Source organism: Juglans regia, chromosome 2, assembly GCF_001411555.2.
Source record: "Juglans regia cultivar Chandler chromosome 2, Walnut 2.0, whole genome shotgun sequence".
In the NCBI taxonomy this organism is placed as follows: domain Eukaryota; kingdom Viridiplantae; phylum Streptophyta; class Magnoliopsida; order Fagales; family Juglandaceae; genus Juglans; species Juglans regia.
Window position 1 is genome coordinate 12,712,257 of NC_049902.1, and position 23,387 is coordinate 12,735,643.

At 39.0% G+C, this 23,387-nt stretch overlaps 1 protein-coding gene across 2 annotated transcripts in view; it reads left to right on the top strand.

Moving 5' to 3' along the window:
• LOC109001730 (probable LRR receptor-like serine/threonine-protein kinase At1g56140) overlaps positions 1–17,714 on the top strand; it is a 57,733-nt gene extending 40,019 nt beyond the window's left edge. For both annotated transcript variants that reach the window (XM_035686977.1, XM_035686979.1), the window contains 9 exons: positions 11,118–11,182; positions 11,532–11,884; positions 13,506–13,701; positions 13,795–13,959; positions 14,500–14,618; positions 15,605–15,815; positions 15,918–16,149; positions 16,252–16,402; positions 17,105–17,714. In XM_035686977.1, coding sequence (XP_035542870.1) covers positions 11,118–11,182; positions 11,532–11,884; positions 13,506–13,701; positions 13,795–13,959; positions 14,500–14,618; positions 15,605–15,815; positions 15,918–16,149; positions 16,252–16,402; positions 17,105–17,482 — 1,870 coding nt within the window. In that variant the 3' untranslated portion in view covers positions 17,483–17,714. The remainder of the gene's footprint in view (positions 1–11,117; positions 11,183–11,531; positions 11,885–13,505; positions 13,702–13,794; positions 13,960–14,499; positions 14,619–15,604; positions 15,816–15,917; positions 16,150–16,251; positions 16,403–17,104) is intronic.
• Positions 17,715–23,387: the final 5,673 nt, after the last annotated feature.

Sequence of the window (23,387 nt, forward strand, 5' to 3'; positions counted from 1 at the left end):
AAAAAGCTGGCCTATTAAGTATATTTAAGATAGCAAATCTGTCAATCACTTAATCTCTGATCGTCTCTTGCTATCACTTTTATATGTCAGAGCAACCCATGCTTAAAATTGTTATGATTGTTTTCTGTTGTTTCTTCCTCTTTGCCAGTGTTATATATTTTTTTTTTTCGATAAGTAAGAAGTTTTATTAATCCACGTAAAAAGACAATGCCTAAGTACACGGGAAGTATACAAGAAAAAGCCTAGTTACAAACTACACGCTATGGAAAATAGCATAAAAGTCATTAAAATTCCCTCCATTCAATACAATAGAAGAAGCCCAAAGCAACAAAATGTGATAGAAAAAGGCCCTAAAACTATCCAGAGAGCGTTCCCTATTTTCAAAACATCAATCATTTCCTTCAATCCATGTGTGCCACATTAAACATAGAGGCACCATCTTCCAAACAGCTGCAATGTGGCGGTGGCCCCTAATCCCTCTCCAACATGACAATAAATCCAAGACCCTACCCATGCAATACCAAGTCTAGTGAAGATGTTGTCCCATAAAGCCTTGACTACTTCGCAGTGGAGAAGTAGATGGTTTGCTGATTCGCTGCTGTGTTTGCACATAAAGCACCAATTGGTTAAGTAGAGGCCTCGCTTTTTCAGTTTATCAATACTCAATATCTTCCCACGGGATGCCAACCAGCCAAAAAAGACAACTTTAAGGGGTGCATTACTCCTCCAAATGCTCTTCCAAGGAAAGGCATTGGTGGGATGAACCGTCAAAAACTTGTAATAAGAGTGGACTGAAAATTTCTTGTTCCCGGTGTGTGTCCATATTAGTCCGTCTTCCCTACCTGCTTGTACTTTCAACGTGTATAAAACATTTTAGAAATCAACAATGTCGTTCACCTCCCAGTCCTGTACAGCTCTAGAAAAACTCACAAACCAATGAAGAGAATTAGCGGAAATGCTCATATTATCAGCCACAGAAGCATCCTTGTCTGACGCAATCCTCTTTGCCAGTGTTATATTCATGTGTTACAGTGTAACATTATTTATATTTCAATGCAAATAAATGAGGAATACTCAAACATTTGCACATATATCTACAGATTGTTAAAAACTGAGATCTGTTGAGGAGACTCAGTCACCGGCACCAACACCTCTGTAGTCATCAGTTACCAAAATATGTAATTTAAAGAATTCATTTTAGAATTAGAATGCCTATCCTAGCTGTGCGTAATCTATGCTCTCTTGATAGAGGACATTGAGTACAAATCTAGAGTAATTAGCAGATATGATACCTAGGAGAGCAAATGGGACTATCAAAAGCAGTTGAGTACATGGAAAAGGGACATTCTGACTAGCATAAACTGAAAGAAGGTTAAAAAAGAAAGAATGAAAGAAAGAGACAAGTTATGTACAAAATTACTTCTGGTTTGGCTTGTTAGGATAGGAATATTGGTTTCTTAAAGGACTAGTGGGGAGGATGGGTGTTTTGAAGAAGTTACTAGTTGATGTGAAGGTGTTTGACTTTGTGTCAGAGGGTGCTGATGCTATTCGTATAGTGCAAAGGAGCCGAAAGGTGGTGCAGGAGATTTTTGCTGGCACAGCCATGGTGGCTTGGCTAGCAATCACGGTGGATGCGTGCACTTTGTTGGTGGGAGGTAAAGAATTCTTCAAGACATTCCATGAACGGAGTAGATCATATTTAGCTCCATGATGCACCAATTCAAACGGGCCTTCATTGCCATCCCGGAAGGATTGGAAGAAAATCATGAACACTAGTTCAATTGAGCACAATGGTAGAACCAAAGCAATAGGGGCTGCACAAAAAGATTTCTAAGTTCTTCCAAAGAGCACTCCCTATCTTCAAAGCACCTATCATTTCTTTCCATCCAGATACACACTACATAATGCACAAATGAATCATTCTCCAAACCACAGCCACCTGAGAACAAGCATGAAGACCATTCTAGCAAGCTAAGAGATCCGCCACCCTCAAAGGCCCCAAGCAATTCCGAATCTACTGAAAATCTCATCCCATAACGCCCTTGCCACCTCACAATGCAATAGTAGATGATCCACGGATTCACCATTCTTCTTACACATGTAGCACCAATCCATGACAATAAGATCATGCTTCCTCAAATTGTCAATAGTCAATATTTTCCGAAGAGAGACGGTCCATATGAAGAAAACAACTTTGGAAGGCACCCTACACTTCCCAAGAAAATAAATAAGACGCTGAGATGACAAGACCTTGTAGAAAGATCAAACAGAAAACTTTTTGCTCCCATCGGACCTCCAGAGCATTCTATCCCATTCATTACTACCAAAACTCGTGGCATATAAGACCTTTAGTGTTTATTGGATGAAGAAATTTGGTTTCGCCATGTTTATACGATGTGGAAATGGGGAAGCTACAATCGTACAAGGAAGTTTGGAGGTGTCAAGATGCTTTGTGATGTCCAGCTTCCGTAATAGGGGCGTGCAACAGGAGGATTCTTGTGGAGGAAGAAGTGACCATTGGGACTAGTAAGATGCATCTCTTGTGATCCACTTCGTGTTGCAGTTGCGTGGTCTCTAGAATTCCTTGTCAAAAAAAAATCATCTCCTTGTAAAAACACGTGGACGTTTTTAACGTCGACTAGTCTACGAAAAGGGTAAAAATAAGGCCACAAGCATGATTGACCCAATTACTCTTAATGGGCATGATAAATTCTTGGGCCAAGCGATCGTTAACAAACCCAAACCCGTTGATAAGGGAAAGGTAAAAATAAGATTGGGGCAGGCTTTAGATAGATAACCCGGCAGGTATGATGGGTTAAGGGGAGTGTTAGGCAATTGGTATTTGAAGTTGGTTCTTCTTCCTATGGTTTTCAGGCAATCACTTCGGTGAGTGTTTCAGCTTTAGATCTGTGTAGCGCATGGTTACCTCTATGTTGTCGCCGGTATCCAACGGTGGTGAAGGAAATACAAAGGGATTGAAGGGGGTCTATGCGTTGGGCTCTTCTTCAGGTCCTAACCATAAAAACTCACCGGTAATCACTATGTTCTTGCTCTAAACCACACAGAGCAGTATGCTGGCCAGTAATGGTGCTCTGAATCACTGGTCGTCATTAGTATCATCATCGGTAGAGGTGTTTTTGGCAGGAGTTTCCTCCTTTTATCTTAGGACCATTGTACAAGGTCCGTTGATGAAGATGAGGTGATGGGATGGCAAATGAAATTGAACATGGGGTTTTGGTTCTCTCCACTGCGCAGCAGAGTCTGGAGGAAGGGTCACAATGCATTGAGGGGCTATTTGAGCTGTTGGAGCTGCCAATGGTGTCTTGTGATGAAGTATTCCTTGGGCATGATACACTAGTTGGATCCTACTTTGGAGGAGCCTGTACCTATAATTTCTCTGCAATCGGGCAATGATATTGTAGTCTCGTCTTTGGATTGAGTAATAAGAAAGATAAAGGAGATGCAAGAATGTGCACTGTGTAAGGATTTCTTGTGTTGGATTTGGGAATCAATTCATGGCATGACTCTAAGCCATTAAGGCAAGACATCTCCATATAACAAAAGGCAGGTTCAAAAAGAAACAGTGAGCTAAAGCCACTGCCCGGTCTCTCACTTATGATGCGAAGGAAGGGAATTCAAGTCGAGGCAAATCGAAAGGGAGGGCAACATCAATTGTATTATGAAGCCTTAGATTCTGTCCTCAAATGTCCAGGGGCTGAACGAGGTCCATATATGCCTCCGGATTAGAAAACTACTTCGCCTTTGAAAGGTTGATATTGTATGATTGTAGAAAACGAAAATGGAAGTTATTTCCATAAATATGGTTTGGATTTTTGGGGTTGTCCATAAATAGATTGGTCATATATTACCTCCAATCGGGCTTTGGATGGAGTTCTAGTGATGTGGGACAAAAGATGGTGGAGAAAGTCGAGGAGTGCATTGGGTAATATATGATGGCTTGCAACTTTAAAATTGTGGGAGATGCTTTCATGTGGGCTTTTGCCTATATTTAGTGGACATTTTGTGGCGCCCCCAGCCCCTGCTTGGGATTGGACGGTGACTGAAACTCCGGGATATGTAATACAAGGCTACATACCCCTTGTACATGACAGATAAGATGCAATGCACCTATGTATACTAGCAGTATGCAATAAATCGCAGCTGAATAAGTCATTTAAAAGTTGTACCAGAATAAACTAATATCCCAACTTTTTCATTCATAGCTTTACATCACACTTCTTAGCAATGGAGTATCAAGCTCCTTGTTTACACTTTAACATAATGAGTATTGTCTAAAAGGCCTTAACAAAGAAATCATTAAAGCATCTTTCTAATCTCAGTTATCTCCAAGTAGGTCATGACTAGATCCGTTCTTTCTCCGAGTTGAGCACATCCTTGGCCTTGATCATCATCATGACTCGCTACTCCTGGTCCTATCACAACTTCTAACATTTTGGGTGGGGAATGGTAGTGGAAACTACCACAATGAGATTTCGAGAAATCTCAGCAGGTAAACATACAACATACAATAGTTAACAGAAACATAGAAGAGGTATATCATGAAATGTGTGCATGGACATGTACTTGACATATGACTTGACCAGAACTTGACTTATGCACTTGACCATTTTCAAGAAACCTGTAACAGAGACTTTAACATTTTCAGAAAACTTCTTTGACTTTTTTTTTCATGTTGATCTTAATCAGAACTTGTCATATTAGAACATGTCACAAAATTTTCATCGAGTGATCCCTTATCATATCACGAGATTTTCATTAAGTGATCCTTAACATATCACGAGATTTTCATCAAGTGATCCATAACATATGAGCTCTTATTCTTATTCAGAGGGTGGACACAACACAGTTCACCTTTGCACTGCGTGTTCCTGCTAGTTACCGCACCATCAACGGTCCGTACACCGTGATGAATACGCCATAAACAGAGATTTCATAATAACTCGACCTTACTTTGTCGGGTTATATGCCTTATGCACCCACTAGCGTTTGGCGCTTCCTCGCACCGGCATTCTTTAAAAAGAATCCATTCGAGGCTCGTCGACAGTTCTTTATCGACCCAGGGGTTACCACTCCATTCTTAAGCATTGCAGAGTGGACAAATGAGTTCCACTAGGACAATCCCCCGTCCTAGCACTTGGGATCGTGATAAAACTTTTAAACTCTTTTATTTGAAAACACTTGTTCCTAAATACATGTGACATGAGACTTAAGACATACGTACTTACACTTGACATATGACATATGAAATGCCGAGCATGAAATAACTAAGCATAACATCTTCAATTCATGGCATGATAACATAGATCACATGAATGATCAAAACACATACTTGGAACTATGAAAAGGCGCGTTGGCCGAAACATGTGAGTACAAAAACATGAACAATCATCACTTAAACATGCTTCAAACTTCAAACATATTGCTTAGAAATCAAAGCATAATGAAACAAGACATAAAATCATGGTATTTGGCCAAAATCCGAAACTTGCAAGACATGGCATAGTCGAGTCATCAAACATCACAAATTAACAACAAAGTTATCCTTAGAACTGAAACATGCTAAGGACATTCTTGCCATTTTTATCTTAAAACCGAATCATACCATTCATGTAATATTCATTTTCGAGGATCATATAAGCATATTCAACAAGCAACAAGAAATAGCAAACATAACAATGAAATGATTTACACAAATATATACAAGTATTAACCAAGATTAAGTTGAGTGTATACTTACAAACTTTTCCTTGCTTACAAAGAGTATATCGAAAATCTTGAAGAGGAAGCTCGGTTTGCACTGTTCTAACCAACAACTCGGTTTTCATCATTGTAGTATGTTAGGCTCTTGATTCGAATGTGGTGTAGCTAGAGCTTTGGATGTGTAAATGAATGGAGAGGAAAGTAAGAGAATAGGGTGAGAATTTCGTGTAAAGCCTCAAATTAAAAGATGAATGGGTGTTTTTATACTAAAAATAACCCAAACTCTCTTTCTTCTTGCTTCAGCTTTACTGGACCTTAGATTTTTTGGCTATTGCATGTTGTACAAGTGACATATGGAGGGTCTGCATGTTGGACAAGTGGCGTAGTTGATGCATGTGGGACAAGTGGTGTCTTTTCTTATGCATGTAGGACAAATGACACATTTTCTTATGCATGTAGGACAAGTGACGCTGTTTCTGATGCATGTAGGACAAGTGGCGCCTTTTCTGATGCATGTGGGACAAGTGGCGTGGCTCCTTGGAAATTCGAATTATCCCTCATCCTTGCTTTTCCTTGGAAATCAAAGAATACCCTTGCATGGACGCCATGTGTCAAAGCCCCTCCTTTGTCTCTCCTTGGGAAATCGAAAAGATCCTCTACATGAGTGACATTTGGCATGGCATCTTGTCAAAATTCGAAATCCTAAGAGGCTCCTTGGGCATGCTCCCCCATATAGTCCAGATTCAATGAATCTCTAGGGCAAAATTGCTATTTGATAAATCCTAACCCTAGGCTTGAACCTTGTAGACTTGTGCATGCTTGCCAAGTGGCAAAAGGCATGTAGGATGTGGATGCGTGTTCCCCATGCGTCCTTCCCTTTCCCCATGCGCCTCTTCCTTTTCCCATGTGTCTTTATCTTTTTCCATGCATGTCCCTTACTCTTCCCTAAGCAAGAAGCTTCTTCTTCCTATGCATGTTCCCTAGGTGACTCTCCTACTTCCTTATGCTTCTCAACAACTCAAAACATGACATGTGGCAATGTGGTGGCCGAAATCCTAGGGGTACAAGGATAATTTTCGTGCATTGTCTCTTCTACTCCCTTCTAGAGCCTTTTCCTCTATTTATGCATGAATGACAAATGGCAAAATGTCAAAAAATGACTTGGGTGGGCGTGTGGCATAGGGATCCGAAAGTCTCTTAGTGTTCCAATGTAAATCCTTTAGAAAATCTCACATTTGTCTTCCCTATGCAAAATCTTCTTGGAACTTTTCACTAAGAACAAGTGGCGTGAGTTGGAGGTGCTTGTGTAGTCTATTGGGGTTGCCAAAACCATGTCCCCTCATTTTCTCATCCATTTTTACATCTAGATTCAATGTATCTAGATGTGAGGTGTGCATGTGAGACATGTGGCATGTGGGTAGGTGCAATGGGCGTGTGCCCTAGAGCCCTACATCCTTCTCCATCTCTTTAGCTTCTTCTAGAAACCTTCAAGCATGTTTGCCAAGTGGCACCAATGTGCTAACCTAGGTGCTTCTTCCCTAGATTCCACTTTTCTATGCAATCTATCTTGGAACTTCAAACTCACGCAAGTGACATGGTGTAGGCATATGGGTGGGTTGGCCGAGGAGCTCAAATCTTCCCAAGAAGATCTTCCTTCTACCAATGTCTTGGATATTGTGTGATTGTCATTGTGGGTGGCAAAATGCACAAATCCCCTTCGCCCTTGCCATCCACCTCAAGTGTGCCCTTCACAAGATTCTTCTAGAATGCTCATAGACGTGTAGGTCCTTCTCTTCCCAAGCAAGATTTTGCCCTTTCCCAAGACATAACTCTTCACCTTTCATTTGCATGAATGACACTTGGCCAACTCTTCTAGAAACCGAAACCTCCCTTGCTTCTTCAAGTTTTTCTTCTAGAAAACCAATGCATGCTTGACAAGTGTCATCCTTGCTTTTTCCCAAAGTTCCAAATGAGAAGTGTTTTTCCTAAAATGACCAAAAACTCCTTGAAGCCAAATGGCGCCATCTCCTTGCCTAGAGGATAAACTTGAGCCTTTCAAAGCCAAAGTCCTTAATGGGCCGAGTTTCCTATGGGCCTTTTCTTCTATTTTTCTCTTGTGGCTTTTTAACTTAGAACTCCAAGATCCAATCCAACAAAACTAGAAAGTGGCCTAAAGAATTCTTCCAACACTTAGCCAATAACCCAAATAAATAAATAAATAAATTATATCTACAGGAATTACGAATGGATTCTTAGCGAAAATCTAGGGTGTCACACATTTGGGTAGTAGTAGATGTTTTCTATGGGAAGAGATTGCCAGTTTGTGCAGTTGGTGGGAAGTGCCTTTGTGTATTGGAGGTAACTTCTATGTTACCCGGTTCCTACACAAGAGATCAGGAGATGATTGTCTTGGCGGATGTTTGGATGTAAAGAGGTTGAGAAGTTTTTTGTGAATAGTGAAGAAATGGAAATGAGATGAAGTTGTATAGCTTTTATATTTTTTAATTGAAGATTTGAAAAGGTTTTTAAGTGAAATGTTTTTGAGATTTTTCTATGTTTGGGAAAGAATTTGAGAAAAAACTTGAACTATAGATGAAAAAGTTCTTACTATAGATGTAAAACTCCTCTTGCCAAACATGGCCTTAGCCCTAAAGTGGTGGAGTTCTCTAATTTTATAGGTGAATGGGACCTTATGGATATCCCCCTTTTGGATGGATCTTACACGTGGTCGAACAATCAGGCTTGGTCTAAATTAGATAGATTCGGCCTTGTTTGGCAACCAAGTTGTTTTCAGAATATTTCAACATTTCTCATAACTTCAACTCAAAAGACTTTTATATTTCAAAATTTCAACCTTTCTTCTAATCATTATTCAAACACAAAAATCAATACAACTTTTACAAATTCCATATCAAAAAATAACCTTAAAAAATTATATTCAAACAACTTTTTAGCTTTATCTATCCACTTTCAAAAACTCCAATACAATACTTATTTAAAAAAATATATTTATTCAAAAAATTTTCTCTCCTTTCCCAAAACCTAATCTCAAACAAATTCCCAAAATTTTCTAATACTTCCGAACTTTTTTGGTAACCAAACATGTTTTCTTGGGACAGGCATTATGGCTCAAGGACCTGCTGGGGGGGGGGGGGGGTTCTCAAGTGTACAACAAAGTTCTTCCATCGAATGGCAAGAGGAACAACACCATTGAGATGCTCAACATCAATGGGTTGTTTTCTCTGGACCAGTTCGAGATTAAAAGCCATATTGCCTAGTTCTACAAACATTTACTCGTTGAATAGGTTGCTTGGAGGCCAAACCTCAATGGGTTATTATTGAGCCACCCAGAGCAACACGGTTGGAGAGGCCACCTGAAGAAAATGAGATTCATGATATGGTAAAACATATGGCAAGAGACAAAGCACAGGCCCGGATGAATTCACCATGGTTCTTTTCCAATCCTATTGGGACGTGTTGAAGGATAATGTTATGAAGGTATTTCAAGAATTTCACTCGGTTGGAAAGTTTGAGAAAAGTTTCAATGCCACCTTTATCGCTCTCATTCCCAAGAAAAGGCTTTCGAAATCAAGGATTATTGGCCTATTAGCCTAGTTAATGGATCATTCCCAAAGTCCTTGCTAATCGCATGAGTGTGAGCTCTTGGGGAAGATTGTATCAAAACAGCATGATGGATTTGTAAGAAGAAGACAAATCTTGGATTTGGTACTCATTGCTAATGAATGCAATATAATCTGGTGAACTAGCTATATCATACAAGTTGGTTAGGGTGAAGGCCTATGATCAAGTCAACTAGGAGTTCTTACATTACTTGCTTTTGAGATGCAGATTTGGAGTGTGATGGTATGTATTCTTGGATTATGTATTGTGTCTACATGGTTTGGTTCTCCTTTTTGGTAAATGGAACTCTAGTTAGCTTTTTCAACAGTTCATGCGGGCCAAATGTGGGTGAGCCTTTATCTACTCTTTTGTTTGGTTTTGTTATGGAAGCTTTTAGCAGGATGCTGCCAGATGATGTTGGGGGTGGCTTTATGTGCGGTTTCTCGTTTGAGGATATCAATCAAGGAACTCTCAGCATCTCCCATTTATTGTTTGCAAACCTGATTCTCTATGATGTGGATCATAATCGAACTCAGTCCTTAAGGGTTTGAGCTGTCTCTGGCTTAAAAGTGAATCCATCAAAGTTTAAATTCGTCCTGCTTCAAAACGTATACAATGTAAGACGCCTAGCTAGGACTTTGGGTTGCAAGATGTCATCCTTGCCAATGAAGTACCTTGGCCTTCCCTTGGGAGCCAACTTCAAGGCCAAGTCTATATGGATTGATGTGATTGAGAAAATTGAGCTCAAGTTGACAAGTTGGAAGATGTTGTATTTGTCAAAAGGAGGTAGGAACACCTTAATCAAGAGCACTCTTTCTAGTTTGCCTACTTACTCTCTATCCTTGTTCCCACTGTTGGCTAGTATAGTGAATCATACTGTGAAGTTCCTAGATGATTAGTGCGAACTAGGAGAAGAATTTAAGGTGTGCTCTCGAACCTCGAAGGGTGGTTTGGGGATCCAAAATTTGAAGGTGTTCAATCAAGCTTTTCTTAGGAAATGGTTGCGGCAGTATATCCATGAGAGGGAGCCATTTGTGGAAAATGGTGATTGATGCTAAATATGACGGTGCTTGGCACTATGCTTGTTGGAGGCTCAAGGAGCCTATAAGGTATTTTCTCAATACACTAGATTTTTGGTGAGGATAGCTCCTGGGTCAGAATTTGACATGGTATTTGGTGTAGTGATAGGGCCCTCAAGGACACCTTTTCTACTGTTTATAGGCTGGCAATCGACCAAGAGGCATCGGTGGCTGAGGTATTGGAGATCTTGGATGATTCTATTTAGTGGATTGTTAATTTCCTCAAGGGAAGCACATGGTTAGGAGGTAGGTAGCATCTTTGATCTCTTCCTTGTCAGACTTTTCCTATTGTATATGTTTTGTGTACTTGGGCACTTTTTCAATATTACTAAAAATCTTACGTGGAAAAAAAAAATTAAGTATGCCCGAATCGTGTACAATTCTCTTCATGAAGTTTTCTGTACTGTTGAGTATCAATTCCGTAACTCATAAATGTCTTACAATTACCATGACTTCTAACTCATCTAGAAAACCCTCTTTTATCGCACCGCCCCCCGGGGGGGGGGGTGGGGTTGTGGGGGGGTTGGTGTGGAATCATGGGTTAGTACTTTAGAAGAATGCTAATTTGTGTATAACCAAGAGACCATTTCTCATAATAAGAGTGAACTTAATTTGAATGAGAATATATGCATCAATCATATATAGCTGCTTGAAAAACTGATGTTCATGTGCGACATTAACCTCTTCAGCTTTTAGTGCTTTGCCTTCAGGTCTGAACTGTCTCCAACGAAGCTTTCCTTGCAATCGAGGCCTTGGAAGATGTAAGTACAATAAAAAATTTGCCTTTGATTACAAAATTTGAATGCTTTCGTGAGTATTGAGGGAAGACAAGGAGAAGCTTCTACCCTAGGAATCGTGTTTCTAAGCAGGATACAATGCTGCTAAGCTTCAAACGATTACCAAACATTGATATGGATAGAGTAAGACCAGGAAGCATTTATAATCTTTAATGGTCACAGAATGCACAACATGCTTATGAACATATCAGGAGTTGTATTACGGAACCTCGTAAATTAATTACCCTTCTCAAAGTTTTATTTTTCCTCTAGGAATTAGCTTTTTCTGAGCTTAATTAACCATTAATAAGGGTTTCTTTGATATGGATTTCAGACTCTGACTTTAGAATCAAGTGTGGGGGTCCTCAGATTACATCTTCTAGTGGGATCACCTATGAGAGGGATAATGCAACACTTGGTCCAGCAACATATTATGTGACTGACACAAATAGGTGGGCAGTTAGCAATGTTGGATATTTTACTGGGACCATGTCATCTCAATTCATAGGCACGTTAGACTCGGAGCTGTTCCAGACAACTCGAGTCTCTGCTTCATCATTAAGATACTATGGCTTGGGGCTGCAGAACGGGAACTATACTGTGAGTCTCCAGTTTGCTGAAATAGAAATTCAAAACCCTCCCACATGGAGAAGTCTCGGAAAGCGTGTCTTTGATATTTATATCCAGGTCTGTATCACATTTTTATTAGTTTTTTAATTTATGTTTTCTTTTGTGAAGATAATATAATATCCATAAGGTATTTAATCTTCAAAGTAGGAGCTTTGCTCCTATTGTGTCACATCATCCATTGCTGCATTAAATGATCATGAATTTTTTCATTTAAGTTTGAAATAATTTGAAAGGCCATGTCAATAAATATTAGACAAGTTAGAAATTTAAAAGTTTGGAACACTACGTATTCTTTCTTTTGTAATGCTTTGTCTTCTTTTCAATTAAGAATGCCACAGTCAGACAACTCTATAATCAACTTATAAACAAAATTAGAAAATTTGATGCATGGTGCACGGCTAATTATTGAAGGAAAAGAAATGCAATGAGAAGAGAGGTGGGAATCCCCAACAACCTGCCCAACTCAACTATACATTGCTAACTAGGATTAGAGAAAATTTTGAAATGGACCTTAGGATCCAATTTAATTGCCTCTAGGGCCCAAACCCAAGGGGAGCCACCTAGGATGGTTGTTTTTACAGTAGTCCCAGAAATAAGCTGCATGGAAAAGTGACTGCAGCATGTGTAGTGTTATTCTCCAACAAAGGATGAAACACCATAGTTGACTGCTTGAGGCCACTGAAGTGGAGCTCCATGCTGTCCAGTGCCATCGGTGTTTAGCATTGGATGTCCAGTAGATATTGGGTCTTTCTTTTATAATGCCAGAGAGAGAGAGTGGGGATGTACAGATATGCAGATCTACCATGGGTGAGGGCAACGCTTGATTTAAACGTTCCAGGGGAGAGGCAGGTGGAACTTGGTGGAGGTAGACTAGAGGCCATGGAAGGTGGTGGTGGGGTGTGTGGGTTGCGGTGACATTTGTATCATGATTGACAGCCAAAAAAAAAGGAAAGAGAAAAGAGAGTTGGGGAAAGGGAGGCAGAGATCAGGGGGAAGGTGGGAGGAAGGTTGCACACCAGGTGATTTTGGGGGGTGGGGGGTGGGGGAAGACTTGGGGCTCTTGTGAGAGATGTACAGATGGCATGTATAGTCAGTAACATTAGAATGTTTGCTTTCAAATTGCTGTTGTCAATAGTCAATATTGCAAAGTCTTTTTTCTACCCTGGTATATAATTATTTTCTTTTGATAAGCATAACTGTGTAGGATGACAACAATCGAACACTATGACATGAGATTATAATGGCCTCAAAAAGTTTTATAGTGAGCATCTCATGAGTTTGTATATTGGAGGTATAAAGAGAAAAGAATGCGTTCGAAAAAATTTATTGGCTGTGTAATTCATCATTCCAGAATTTACCTTCAATATCAAAGATGTTGACCACTGAAGGTTCTCTATTTCCCCCATCCACAAAATGTCTCTTAACTGTTGAATTATTTTTTCCCCAAACTTTGGTTATGGGACAGCAATTGCTTCTGTAAGTTTTTCACAATATTTATGCAAAATAATTTCCGAAAACCAAATGTAGTTTTTAACTCCCCCATTCCTCTGTAATTAGGGTGAGCATCTTGGACGAAACTGTTGATGTTGGCCCTATTTATTTTTTCATAAAACAATAACCTCCTTTATTTTATCTTTGTTTGTGTTTTGTCTTAAATTTTTTACTTTGCCTATTCCAGGGGAATCGTTCTCTTAAGGATTTTGACATACGCAAGGAGGCTGGTTGGTCTAACCAACCTGTCCGGAAGGAATTCACGGTTCAGGTATCAGAAAACTACCTCGAAATCCATCTGTTTTGGGCTGGGAAAGGGACTTGCTGCATACCTGCTCAAGGTACTTATGGACCTTCAATTTCTGCCATCAGTGCCACCCCAGGTAACGTAGAATTTTTTATGAATGTCAAAAGATTAGGTCCTGCTTTTCTCCTTGTGCTGGTAGCATGTTATTGACTACCTTGTTTTTGTATAGATTTTGAACCCACTGTTAGTAATGAACCTCCAAGCAACAAGAAGAATAGGACTGGTCTGATCGTGGGTATTGTTGTTGGTGCTGGAGTTTTAAGCTTTCTCTCTGTTTTTGTGGTTTTCTATTTTGTTAAAGGAAGAAAACAGCTTCCACTCAATGATGATGAAGGTAAACCAGAAGCCAGAATATTATTTGTGATAGCTGTCAAATTTCATACAGTCAGTCTTATGTATTAAAAAACTGCAACTTTTGCCTACGTGTGATGCTATATATTTATGATTGAGATGGTCTCTGCATGCTGCATAGAGTGTCAAGCACAAAACGTGGTGTGTCATGAAACATTTATGTACAAACAATAGTTACATCAAAGCATTTTTGCCAGAACATTTTTTGTGTTTTTTTCTCGGTAATACAAACACACAGATGCACTTACAAATCACCAAGAGGTACGCCTAAACATAAGTTATTGTGGCAATGAAGCTTTGGCGTATAGTCAACTTCCCATATATTCTTACTACCATATCTTCCCCCCATCTTCAGTCCAACAACATTCTGGACAAAGCTTATTGCTTGCTGATGATTAAGAATGGGAGACTCTTGATTTAACATGAAAAAGTTTTGTTGTATTTTTCACTTGCAAACCACTCATGCTAATTAATTATTGGACAATGGCTTCGAAGTCACAGCTTGTTTATGTTGAATTTGCAGTGCTCTTAGGAATAGATGCCAGACCTTTCACTTTCAGTTATGCTGAACTAAAGACAGCTACAGAAGATTTTAATCCTGCTAATAAGCTTGGAGAGGGAGGATTTGGACCTGTCTATAAGGTAAGACCTTCTCTAATCAAGGACACAAAGTGTCTGAGCCTATGTCAGTGTCTTAGAGTTTGCTATCTGATACAAGTCTAAAGCTACTATACATCTATTTGATTTTCCAAGCGGCAACGACAGCTTGCAACATTACCCTTTTTCTCTTTATTTCTTTGTTAGTCCTTATATTTTTCCTTTTCTTCTATTTATTAGTGTGAAACTGCACGCACTCCATACCTTGATATGTTGTGCTTGTGATTGGTGCTATTCTGAAAATTGCAAATTGTTCTAGCAATAAAGTAATACAAAAATAATTGAAGATGCATCACATCACATTTAGAAAGCTTTATCTATTTCTAGGGTATAGGAGCATCAGATAATGAGTTCATTTTTTGTTTCTTCTATAAATTTTATGGTATGTTGCCTGGTCTATGTAAGGGGATCCAGAAATGATCTTTTTGGTATTTTATAGTGTTCTGTAAGTATCGTGTGTATCAATGGAGGATAAAACACTTAGGAGAAGAAATTTCTGGTGTTTAAATATTGGAGCTATGCAACAAATGAAAGCATTTTAGCTCTTAGAAGAACATTTCTGGGGTAGTCTTCTTATCCACTTAATGTTCAATTTTCTTATAACAAAAATGTAAAAAAAAAAAATCCGGGGTAGTCTTGCCATTTCTGCCCGATGCTTTTCCATTGAATGGTATATGATTCATAAATTGAGAACAATTAGACTGGACATACAATTTCATGGTGAAAATAATCACAATGCACCTAAGTTTCTGTTTTTTATCGTTATAAATTATGTCTAAGTAGAAACCATGTGACTTTGTAGTGTCAATGAGCCGTCAATTAGCCACTAGGTGTAGATTTCATCTATTTAAGCCATTGTCTCCAATCGGCCAGACTACAATTTTCTGTTGAAACTAATAGATCAAAATCATCTGCAGGTGGGTAATATTTTCTCCTTTAACGTTTTCTTTTAAAACTTTTGTGCTGAGTAGGGAACACTTAGTGATGGCAGAGTAATTGCCGTGAAACAACTGTCCGTAGCATCACATCAAGGAAAGAACCAGTTCATAGCAGAAATTGCTACTATATCTGCTGTGCAACACCGTAACCTTGTGAAACTGTACGGATGTTGCATTGAGGGAGATAAACGGCTCCTTGTTTATGAGTTTTTGGAGAATAGAAGTCTTGATCAGGCATTATTTGGTAAGTGAATGCATCTTTGCTCTTTGTGTATAAACGCACATGATCTGCGTATATGTGCCAGGTATCTTATGTAGATTGAGTTTATATGCTTACATGGGGCAGGAAAGAGAAGTTTGAATCTCAATTGGTCAACACGCCATGATATATGCTTGGGCGTTGCAAGAGGTCTAGCGTATCTACACGAGGAGTCACGGCTTCGAATTGTACACAGAGATGTGAAGGCCAGTAATATCCTGCTTGACTCTGAGCTCATCCCCAAAATATCAGACTTTGGCTTAGCCAAGCTTTATGACGATAAAAAGACCCACATAAGCACGCGTGTTGCAGGGACTATGTATGATTCTGAAAGCTTTAGCTAGTCACATTACTCATCTTTCTGAACTGTATTATCCTTTATTCTTTGTAGTACTAAATTGGATTATTTTTTTCATTGTAGTGGGTATCTTGCCCCAGAGTATGCCATGCGTGGACACCTTACAGAGAAAGCTGATGTGTTTGCCTTTGGTGTTGTTGCTCTGGAGGTTGTTAGTGGAAGGTCAAATTCTGACTCAAGCTTGGAAGAAGAAAAGATGTATCTACTTGAATGGGTATGAACAACTTCACCTGCTCCATATGCACAATTGTTATCTTTCTTTAATGAGATGAATTTCACTCCTTTGAAAAGTTCCAGTATTATTTATCTGTCTCTCGGTATGGGTTTGGGGTTCATGACAGTCATGACCATCCACAAATCTATAATATTTTGCTTCTGCCAAAAATTGAAGATTAGATTATATCAAGAGAAGATTTGGGAGGTCCCATTGAAGCAGAATAATTTTTAACTGCTTGTATGGAGCATCTGAACACGAGTCCCTTAATAGGAAATTAAATGAGTCTACTCATCCAAAACTCCCCTTTTAAGACACTTCTTGTGTGACCACTAGGTAATGGCATCTTTCAAATTCATTTTCATAACTCAAGATAAGATGCAAGTTACATTTTGCTTTCCCTTTTTATATTTATTTTTTGTATTCGATGATACAGATTTTCAAAGTTTACACCAACTTTCTTTGATAGAATATGGGAGTGTCAAAATGGGGTCATCAATTATGCATATGTCATTGTACATATTACGAAGATATGGATTGATTTTTTAGAATCACAAAATGAGCCTGTGCAAGAGTTACAGAAAACAATTGGATTTAAGTAGATCTTCTGCAAAACATAATTGGTTTCATCAAAACAACTAGAATTCCCACTACCGCCACCTTTATAATATATTCTGAATCCAGATAACATATCTTTCTCAGGCTTGGCACCTACATGAAAACAACTGTGAAGTTGATCTTGTGGACTCTACATTATTAGAATACAATGAAGAAGAAGTAAAACGCTTGATAGGAATATCCCTTTTGTGCACTCAAGCATCCCCAGCGTTACGGCCAACAATGTCACGTGTGGTGGCAATGCTTACAGGAGATACTGAGGTGAGCTCTGTAACTTCAAGGCCTGGATATTTGACCGATTGGAAATTTGATGACATTACCAGCTCAATGAGTGACGTTGCAACTAAAGGAAAAAGCTATTTCAACTCACCAGCAAGTACGAGTATGGTGGGTGATGCAGAGAATTCACCTGTAAAAGTTACTAAACCCTTGCTCGATGACACTATTAACGACGGTAGGTGAAACCGGTCTTTATTCATATTCTTGTTCCTTTTATGCCTCTGGGTGAATTTACAACGCTGTGTATTCTTCAATTCCCTGGCATAATATGTAATTATGTGTATGTAAATCTACTTTATTGTAAAACAATTTTTCATTCTCACTTTTTCTTCGAGGTTTGGCACCTTTCTTACATGTTAGGACAGAGGTATGGTATTATTTAAGAACAATAATAAAACATAGAGATTTACTTTAAGTTTTTCACTTGAGGAATTTACTTTATTACAAGTTAATTTTAAATTTGTATCTATCATCTTCAAGTGCTTGCAAAAATATATGACAAACTAGAGCATTATTTGCTGAAAACTACTTAAGTAGGACTTGAGCTCCCATCTGATTCATTTCTTTTAGTAAAATATTGTAAGGGATCTGATTCTTCACACCAGGTTTTTCTTGTAAACTTTCACACTGGGGTTGAAAGTCCAGGTTTTCTGGAATGGAATGGGGTTTTATTTAATGTCTCAAGGGTTCTTGTAGTTTGTATGGAGGGGTTCTGAAAGAAATGGAATGAACGGAACAGTTCAATTCATAAATGGAAGGAGGGAATAAGTGGAATGGAATGGGGTTCTATTCTTTATGTGAAGTGGGTGGAACGATTAACAGTTGTGAAATTTCGTCTTCATCCCTCAAATAAAGTTACACGTAAAAGGGAGAGGAAAAATGACCAAGTCATGTGTAAGGTAAATGCCATAGCCCACCTGGGTAGAAGTTGAATGCTCATCATATAGGTTTGGTTGTATGGTTGAGAGGCTTGGGAGTGGAAAGTTACATGATAGTGAGATGACTTGGAATTAAGTTTTAGCGACTTTGAAAGAGATCTAGGCATTCAAATTGCTTACAAGGAGTGTTTTGGTCATTTTACTTATTAATCACTTTTAGAAATATAATAATTAAAATATCCCATGTTTTATACAAAATGAAGACTCTCCAGGATCCTAATATGAGACAACTGCTAATTCAATCTACAAACAAATAGGGTAGCATTTATAATCATATTTGAATTCTATCAGAGAGGTCAGAGGACCAAACGATGAGTTGAGAAGGTTCTTTTAACTATTCTAGCATGGGTAGAGTTTAGACACTAGTACCTACAATAGGAATGCTAGAGGCTGCAATAGAAACTGCAAGCCCAAAGTACTTATAAACTATCCCAAAAGAAAAAAAATCAAAAATAAAAAATAAAATCCTCAAAATCCAAGAGTAGATCTTAACTACTCAAAAACTAATGCAAAACCGAAGATTATGATTATCTAGGTTAAAAAATCAATTTTGAAGTGTTTGGCAGTGTGTATTACCTGCAAAACTAATCATTTATGCGGCTTTGTCAATAGAAAATTTCTATTTATCATCCCCACACACCACACTTTTCTTTTCCTCCTACCAAATATGTGACATATGGATGATGAGTAGAAGAATTCAATAAATTTAATAAGAATAAAATTAAAAACAAAATGTAATGTGTGGTGTGTGGGGATGATAAGTAGCAAAATTCTTGCGGCTTTGCCCATATCCTAGCTTTTGCTCATTGTGTGACCGTTACCTAATAGTATGTTATTTTAAGGAACCCTTTTAGTTCTCTCATGTTATCATTTGGTAATTTATAGATGCACAATCTTCACTAAATTTCATTGTGGTTCACATTCCTCTAAACATTGGATACTTATTCCGAATCTCTTTAAAAGCATACATTTGCTTGAAAGTGTTTACTCATATGAGATGTAGTTATGATCCTAAATTAAAGTTGTTTCAGAGTCAATGGCCCCATATGTTGCCCCTTTTTTTTTTTTTTTTAACAAAGAGCCGGTAGCCATATGATAGTGGCTCCGTCCCAAGTTTATTGATAAACTCTCACTTATGGCAGAGAAATATCGTGGTTACAAGCCAAGTATAAGGGAGTTTACAGATAAGAAATAAAAAACAAAAACTTCCCAAACCAACCAAGAAACCGAAACAAAATAAACAAAAAGACAAACAGTCTAAACAAGCCTATAAATAAACACGGAAAAAACTAACAGGCCTATACCAAAACATAAAAAATCTAAACAAGCCTAGCAAAATAAAAAACAGAAAGACAAAAACTACCTGGAAACGCAGACTAACGACGAAAATATGGAATGCCTAGAAAATCCGGCTGCACAATACCTTTTAAATACCTAAGAAGGTCTTGATTGCCATTATACGTGACATTTGTACCCATTTCGCCTTCTCTAGCAAGAAAATCCGTTGCACGGTTACCTTCCCGAAATTGATGAGCCACTACAAAATTTATCCCCTCAAGCTTCTTGCACAAAACCTCCCAATAGGATGACTAAATTTGCCAATCCGACCTTCTTCAAAATGTTTTTTGAGAAGCCTAGTCAACACTTCTTCCATGAGGATGAAAAGATAAGGAGAAAGAGGATCCTCTTGACGAAGACCCCTAGCAGACTGAAAAAAACCCTTGAAGGTACCATTCATCATAACAGAAAACCACTGAGACTGCACACAATTAGCAATAATCTGGCAACCATTTTCAGAAAAACCAAAAGCTCGAATCACATGCATTAAAAAATCCCAATTCACCCTATCATACGCCTTGGCCATATCAAGTTTTATCAAAACATTACCACCAACAGTTTTTTTTATGCAGCGACTGAACCATCTCCTAAGCAAGAGTAATATTCTCAAAAATACTACGCCCAGGAATAAACGCACCTTATTCATGAGAGACCAAACTATCAAGATTAGAATCAGGACGATTCACAATAATCTTCGAAAAGATTTTATAAGCCACAGAGCACAAACTAATAGGACGGAATTCTTTAAAACTGGAAGGTTCAGGCACTTTCATAATAAGAACAATAAAAGAGGAAGAATAAAACCTAGATAGAGGAACACCCCCGAAAAAATCTCTAGCAGCCTCCACCACATCCTCTTTGATAATATCCCAACAAGACATATAAAAATCAAAACCAAAACCATCAGGCCCCGAACTATTACTCTTTGGAGTAGAAAAAACAGCTTGCTTCACATGCCGCGCATAACCAGCAATTTTCTTCATCTGAAATTTTCTTCTCAATAATCCTCGACAAATCGCAATGTTCCACTGTAGAAACGTCAGAAAGGAAATTACGAAAAAACCAACCTCCTCATGAACCTCTTCAGTAGAATTCAAAACTCTCCCATCAACAAGGACCATTTTATTAATATGCCCCTTAGTGCGCCTCTGGTTAATAACCGAATGAAAAAACTTTGAGTTTTGATCTCCCTCAATCAACCATTTCTTTTTAGCAATTTGGCCTAGACGAGAAGCTTCCCTTTTCTCCCATATTTTGATCTCGGTCTTTGTAGCCACAAAATCATCCTCAAGCTCCTTAGAGAAACCAGATTGAAGCTGGTTTTCCAGAAAATCTAACCTCTCTTCCAGCGCACGGATATTCACATTCACCCTACCAAAAACATTTTTATTCCAAGCACGAAGCACTAGCTTGGTTCTTTTCAGACGAATAGAAAACTTAAGAAGCCTAGATGTCGCATCCTATTTATTCCAAGCGTCCTTCACACACATTAAGAACCCATCATGTAAACACCACATATTTAGAAAACAAAACTGAGAAGGGCCGTAGGAAGTAGCAAGACGATCTGAGAACACTACCATCGGACAATGGTCAGAAGATTTACGGCTCAAATAATTGAAGTGAACAGAAGGAAAGAGGTTGGCAAAAACATTATTCATGAGCACTCTATCAAGTTTTTCCCAACTTCTAGACACTCCCCGATGCCCATTACACCAAGACATGTTCTGGCCAGAACTAGATGTCTCCAACAGACCACAATGATCTATATAGTTGCTAAATTCTAACATCGAAATAAGAGGCCGAGGATTCCCACCAACTCTTTCCGAATCTCTGCGAATAACATTAAAATTACCCAAAACTAACCAAGGCTGGTCCATGTCGGTCCTCTCTTCTAAGTCATGCCAAAGTTCTCTTCTACCAACATATGAGCACTTAGCATAGACAAAAGTAACAATAACAAGGTGTGCATCCCATTTAAACCAACCAAACATGGTTTGACATGTACAAAGCACAATTTCAAAAATGTTTGGGTTATTTCAGAACACCCACAACTTACCACCCTAATTGGCATTTGAGGCATAATGATTAAAATCCAAAAAACACCCAAGAGAACCCATACGATTATCATCCACAAAAGGTTCCAAGATAGCAAATAAAGAAACCTTAAATTTAAGAAGCAGCTTCTTCAATCTTCCTCTAGAACTGCCCAGCCCTGTAATATTCCAGAAAAGAATTCTATCAGTCATAAGTTCAACTTTTGGGAACGGGTGTGAACCCGATGTGATTTTCTCAGAGTCATATCCTCCTTCGGATTTGATTTCCCATTTGCCATAATATGGTCCACATCTGAATCATAAATTTTTTCTTTTCCCATCACAGCAGGTAGAGCACCCTCTTCATTATCAGAAACATAAACCTGCGCCTTCTCCCCCTGGTAAACCTGCTTACGAGAGTTCTCCAAATCCTCTTGCACTTTACAAAATCAACTTGCACCTAAGGAACACGATCGCACCAAACTTCCTCGCAATCATCGTCACTATCTTGGGTGCGAGCTTCATTCAATTTCTGGCCAGTATCCATTTGTGTAACAGCAGGAACGTCCTCGAGTAAATAACCAACCACATTTTCCTCCACAGGAATTTGAATAACAAACTCATGCTGGACATCTACCACGTCGGATCGTTGCTTCATCGATTCAGATGTTGGGTTGTTCACATCAGGGAAACCTGGGATAGGAGAAGAAGAGCCCCCCTGCCCACTAACACACTCCCCTTCTCTACTAGCCATCAGAAACAGTTTATCAACATTCATAATTTCTTTTTCACCCTCCTTTACTTTTTCCCCTGCCTTACTGGACTCGGCTTTGTCCGTAGACTTTGGGTTTGTCTCAATAGTTAATTTTGCAATGCCTTCTTCATGATTTATCACAACAGCAGGGTTCTTCCGACCCACTTCCTTCCAAGTTTTAGCATCTTCCTTGTTCCCATCCGCTTTTCTATGCTTTTTCCCGTGGTGACCATGGTTTACACGTTGAACCATTCTGCAAGCCACCTCAGTATGACCTTGCCGAAAACATTTGTTGCATTAAAAACCTAGCTTCTCATAGACCATCGACTGCCATATCTGATGCGATCCAAACATCACAGGAAAGCCTTTTATCTGCTCGTCTCTGAGATCGACTGAAACACACAACCGTGCCCCTGTGGCTCGTGTTCTATAAATGGTAGCAAAACTCTAGAGGCAATCCAACCCGTAATTTGTAAAGGGAGACCAGGCAAAAAAATCCATTGAGAAGCAATGGATGGTTCTTTCTTCAGATCAAAACCCACCGACCAATTGAACAAACGAAATGGAATGCCTACCACCACCCTGCCTTCACGTGCCCAAGCATGGAAGTAATCTTTCTCATTTGCAAGGTGTAAAAGGACGTGAAAGTCATCCATAAAACTAATCATCGGCACCTCACTAAACCCCCAAGTTTTAATAATATGTTTCCGTAAAACATCAATGGATGGTTTGGAGGACAAAAACTTAAGTACCAAAGCAAATTTCAAATCTTCAGTTGCCTTTTCCATCTCAATATTTAAGAAAATAAATCAAAGTTCACATTACCTCAGGATGCTGGACTGAAAGCTTAAATTTTGGAGGAGGGATAGGTCGTTGCAACGCCTCCACAAACGTTCGCCGCTCACTGTTCTCATTACCAGCTGAATGTTCCAGCCCCACCAGAGGGGGCCCTGCCAGAATCTTGTCCACCCCATCGGTACCAGAGGCCACCGGAGGGCTGCTCATCACTGCCCACAAAGACCTGC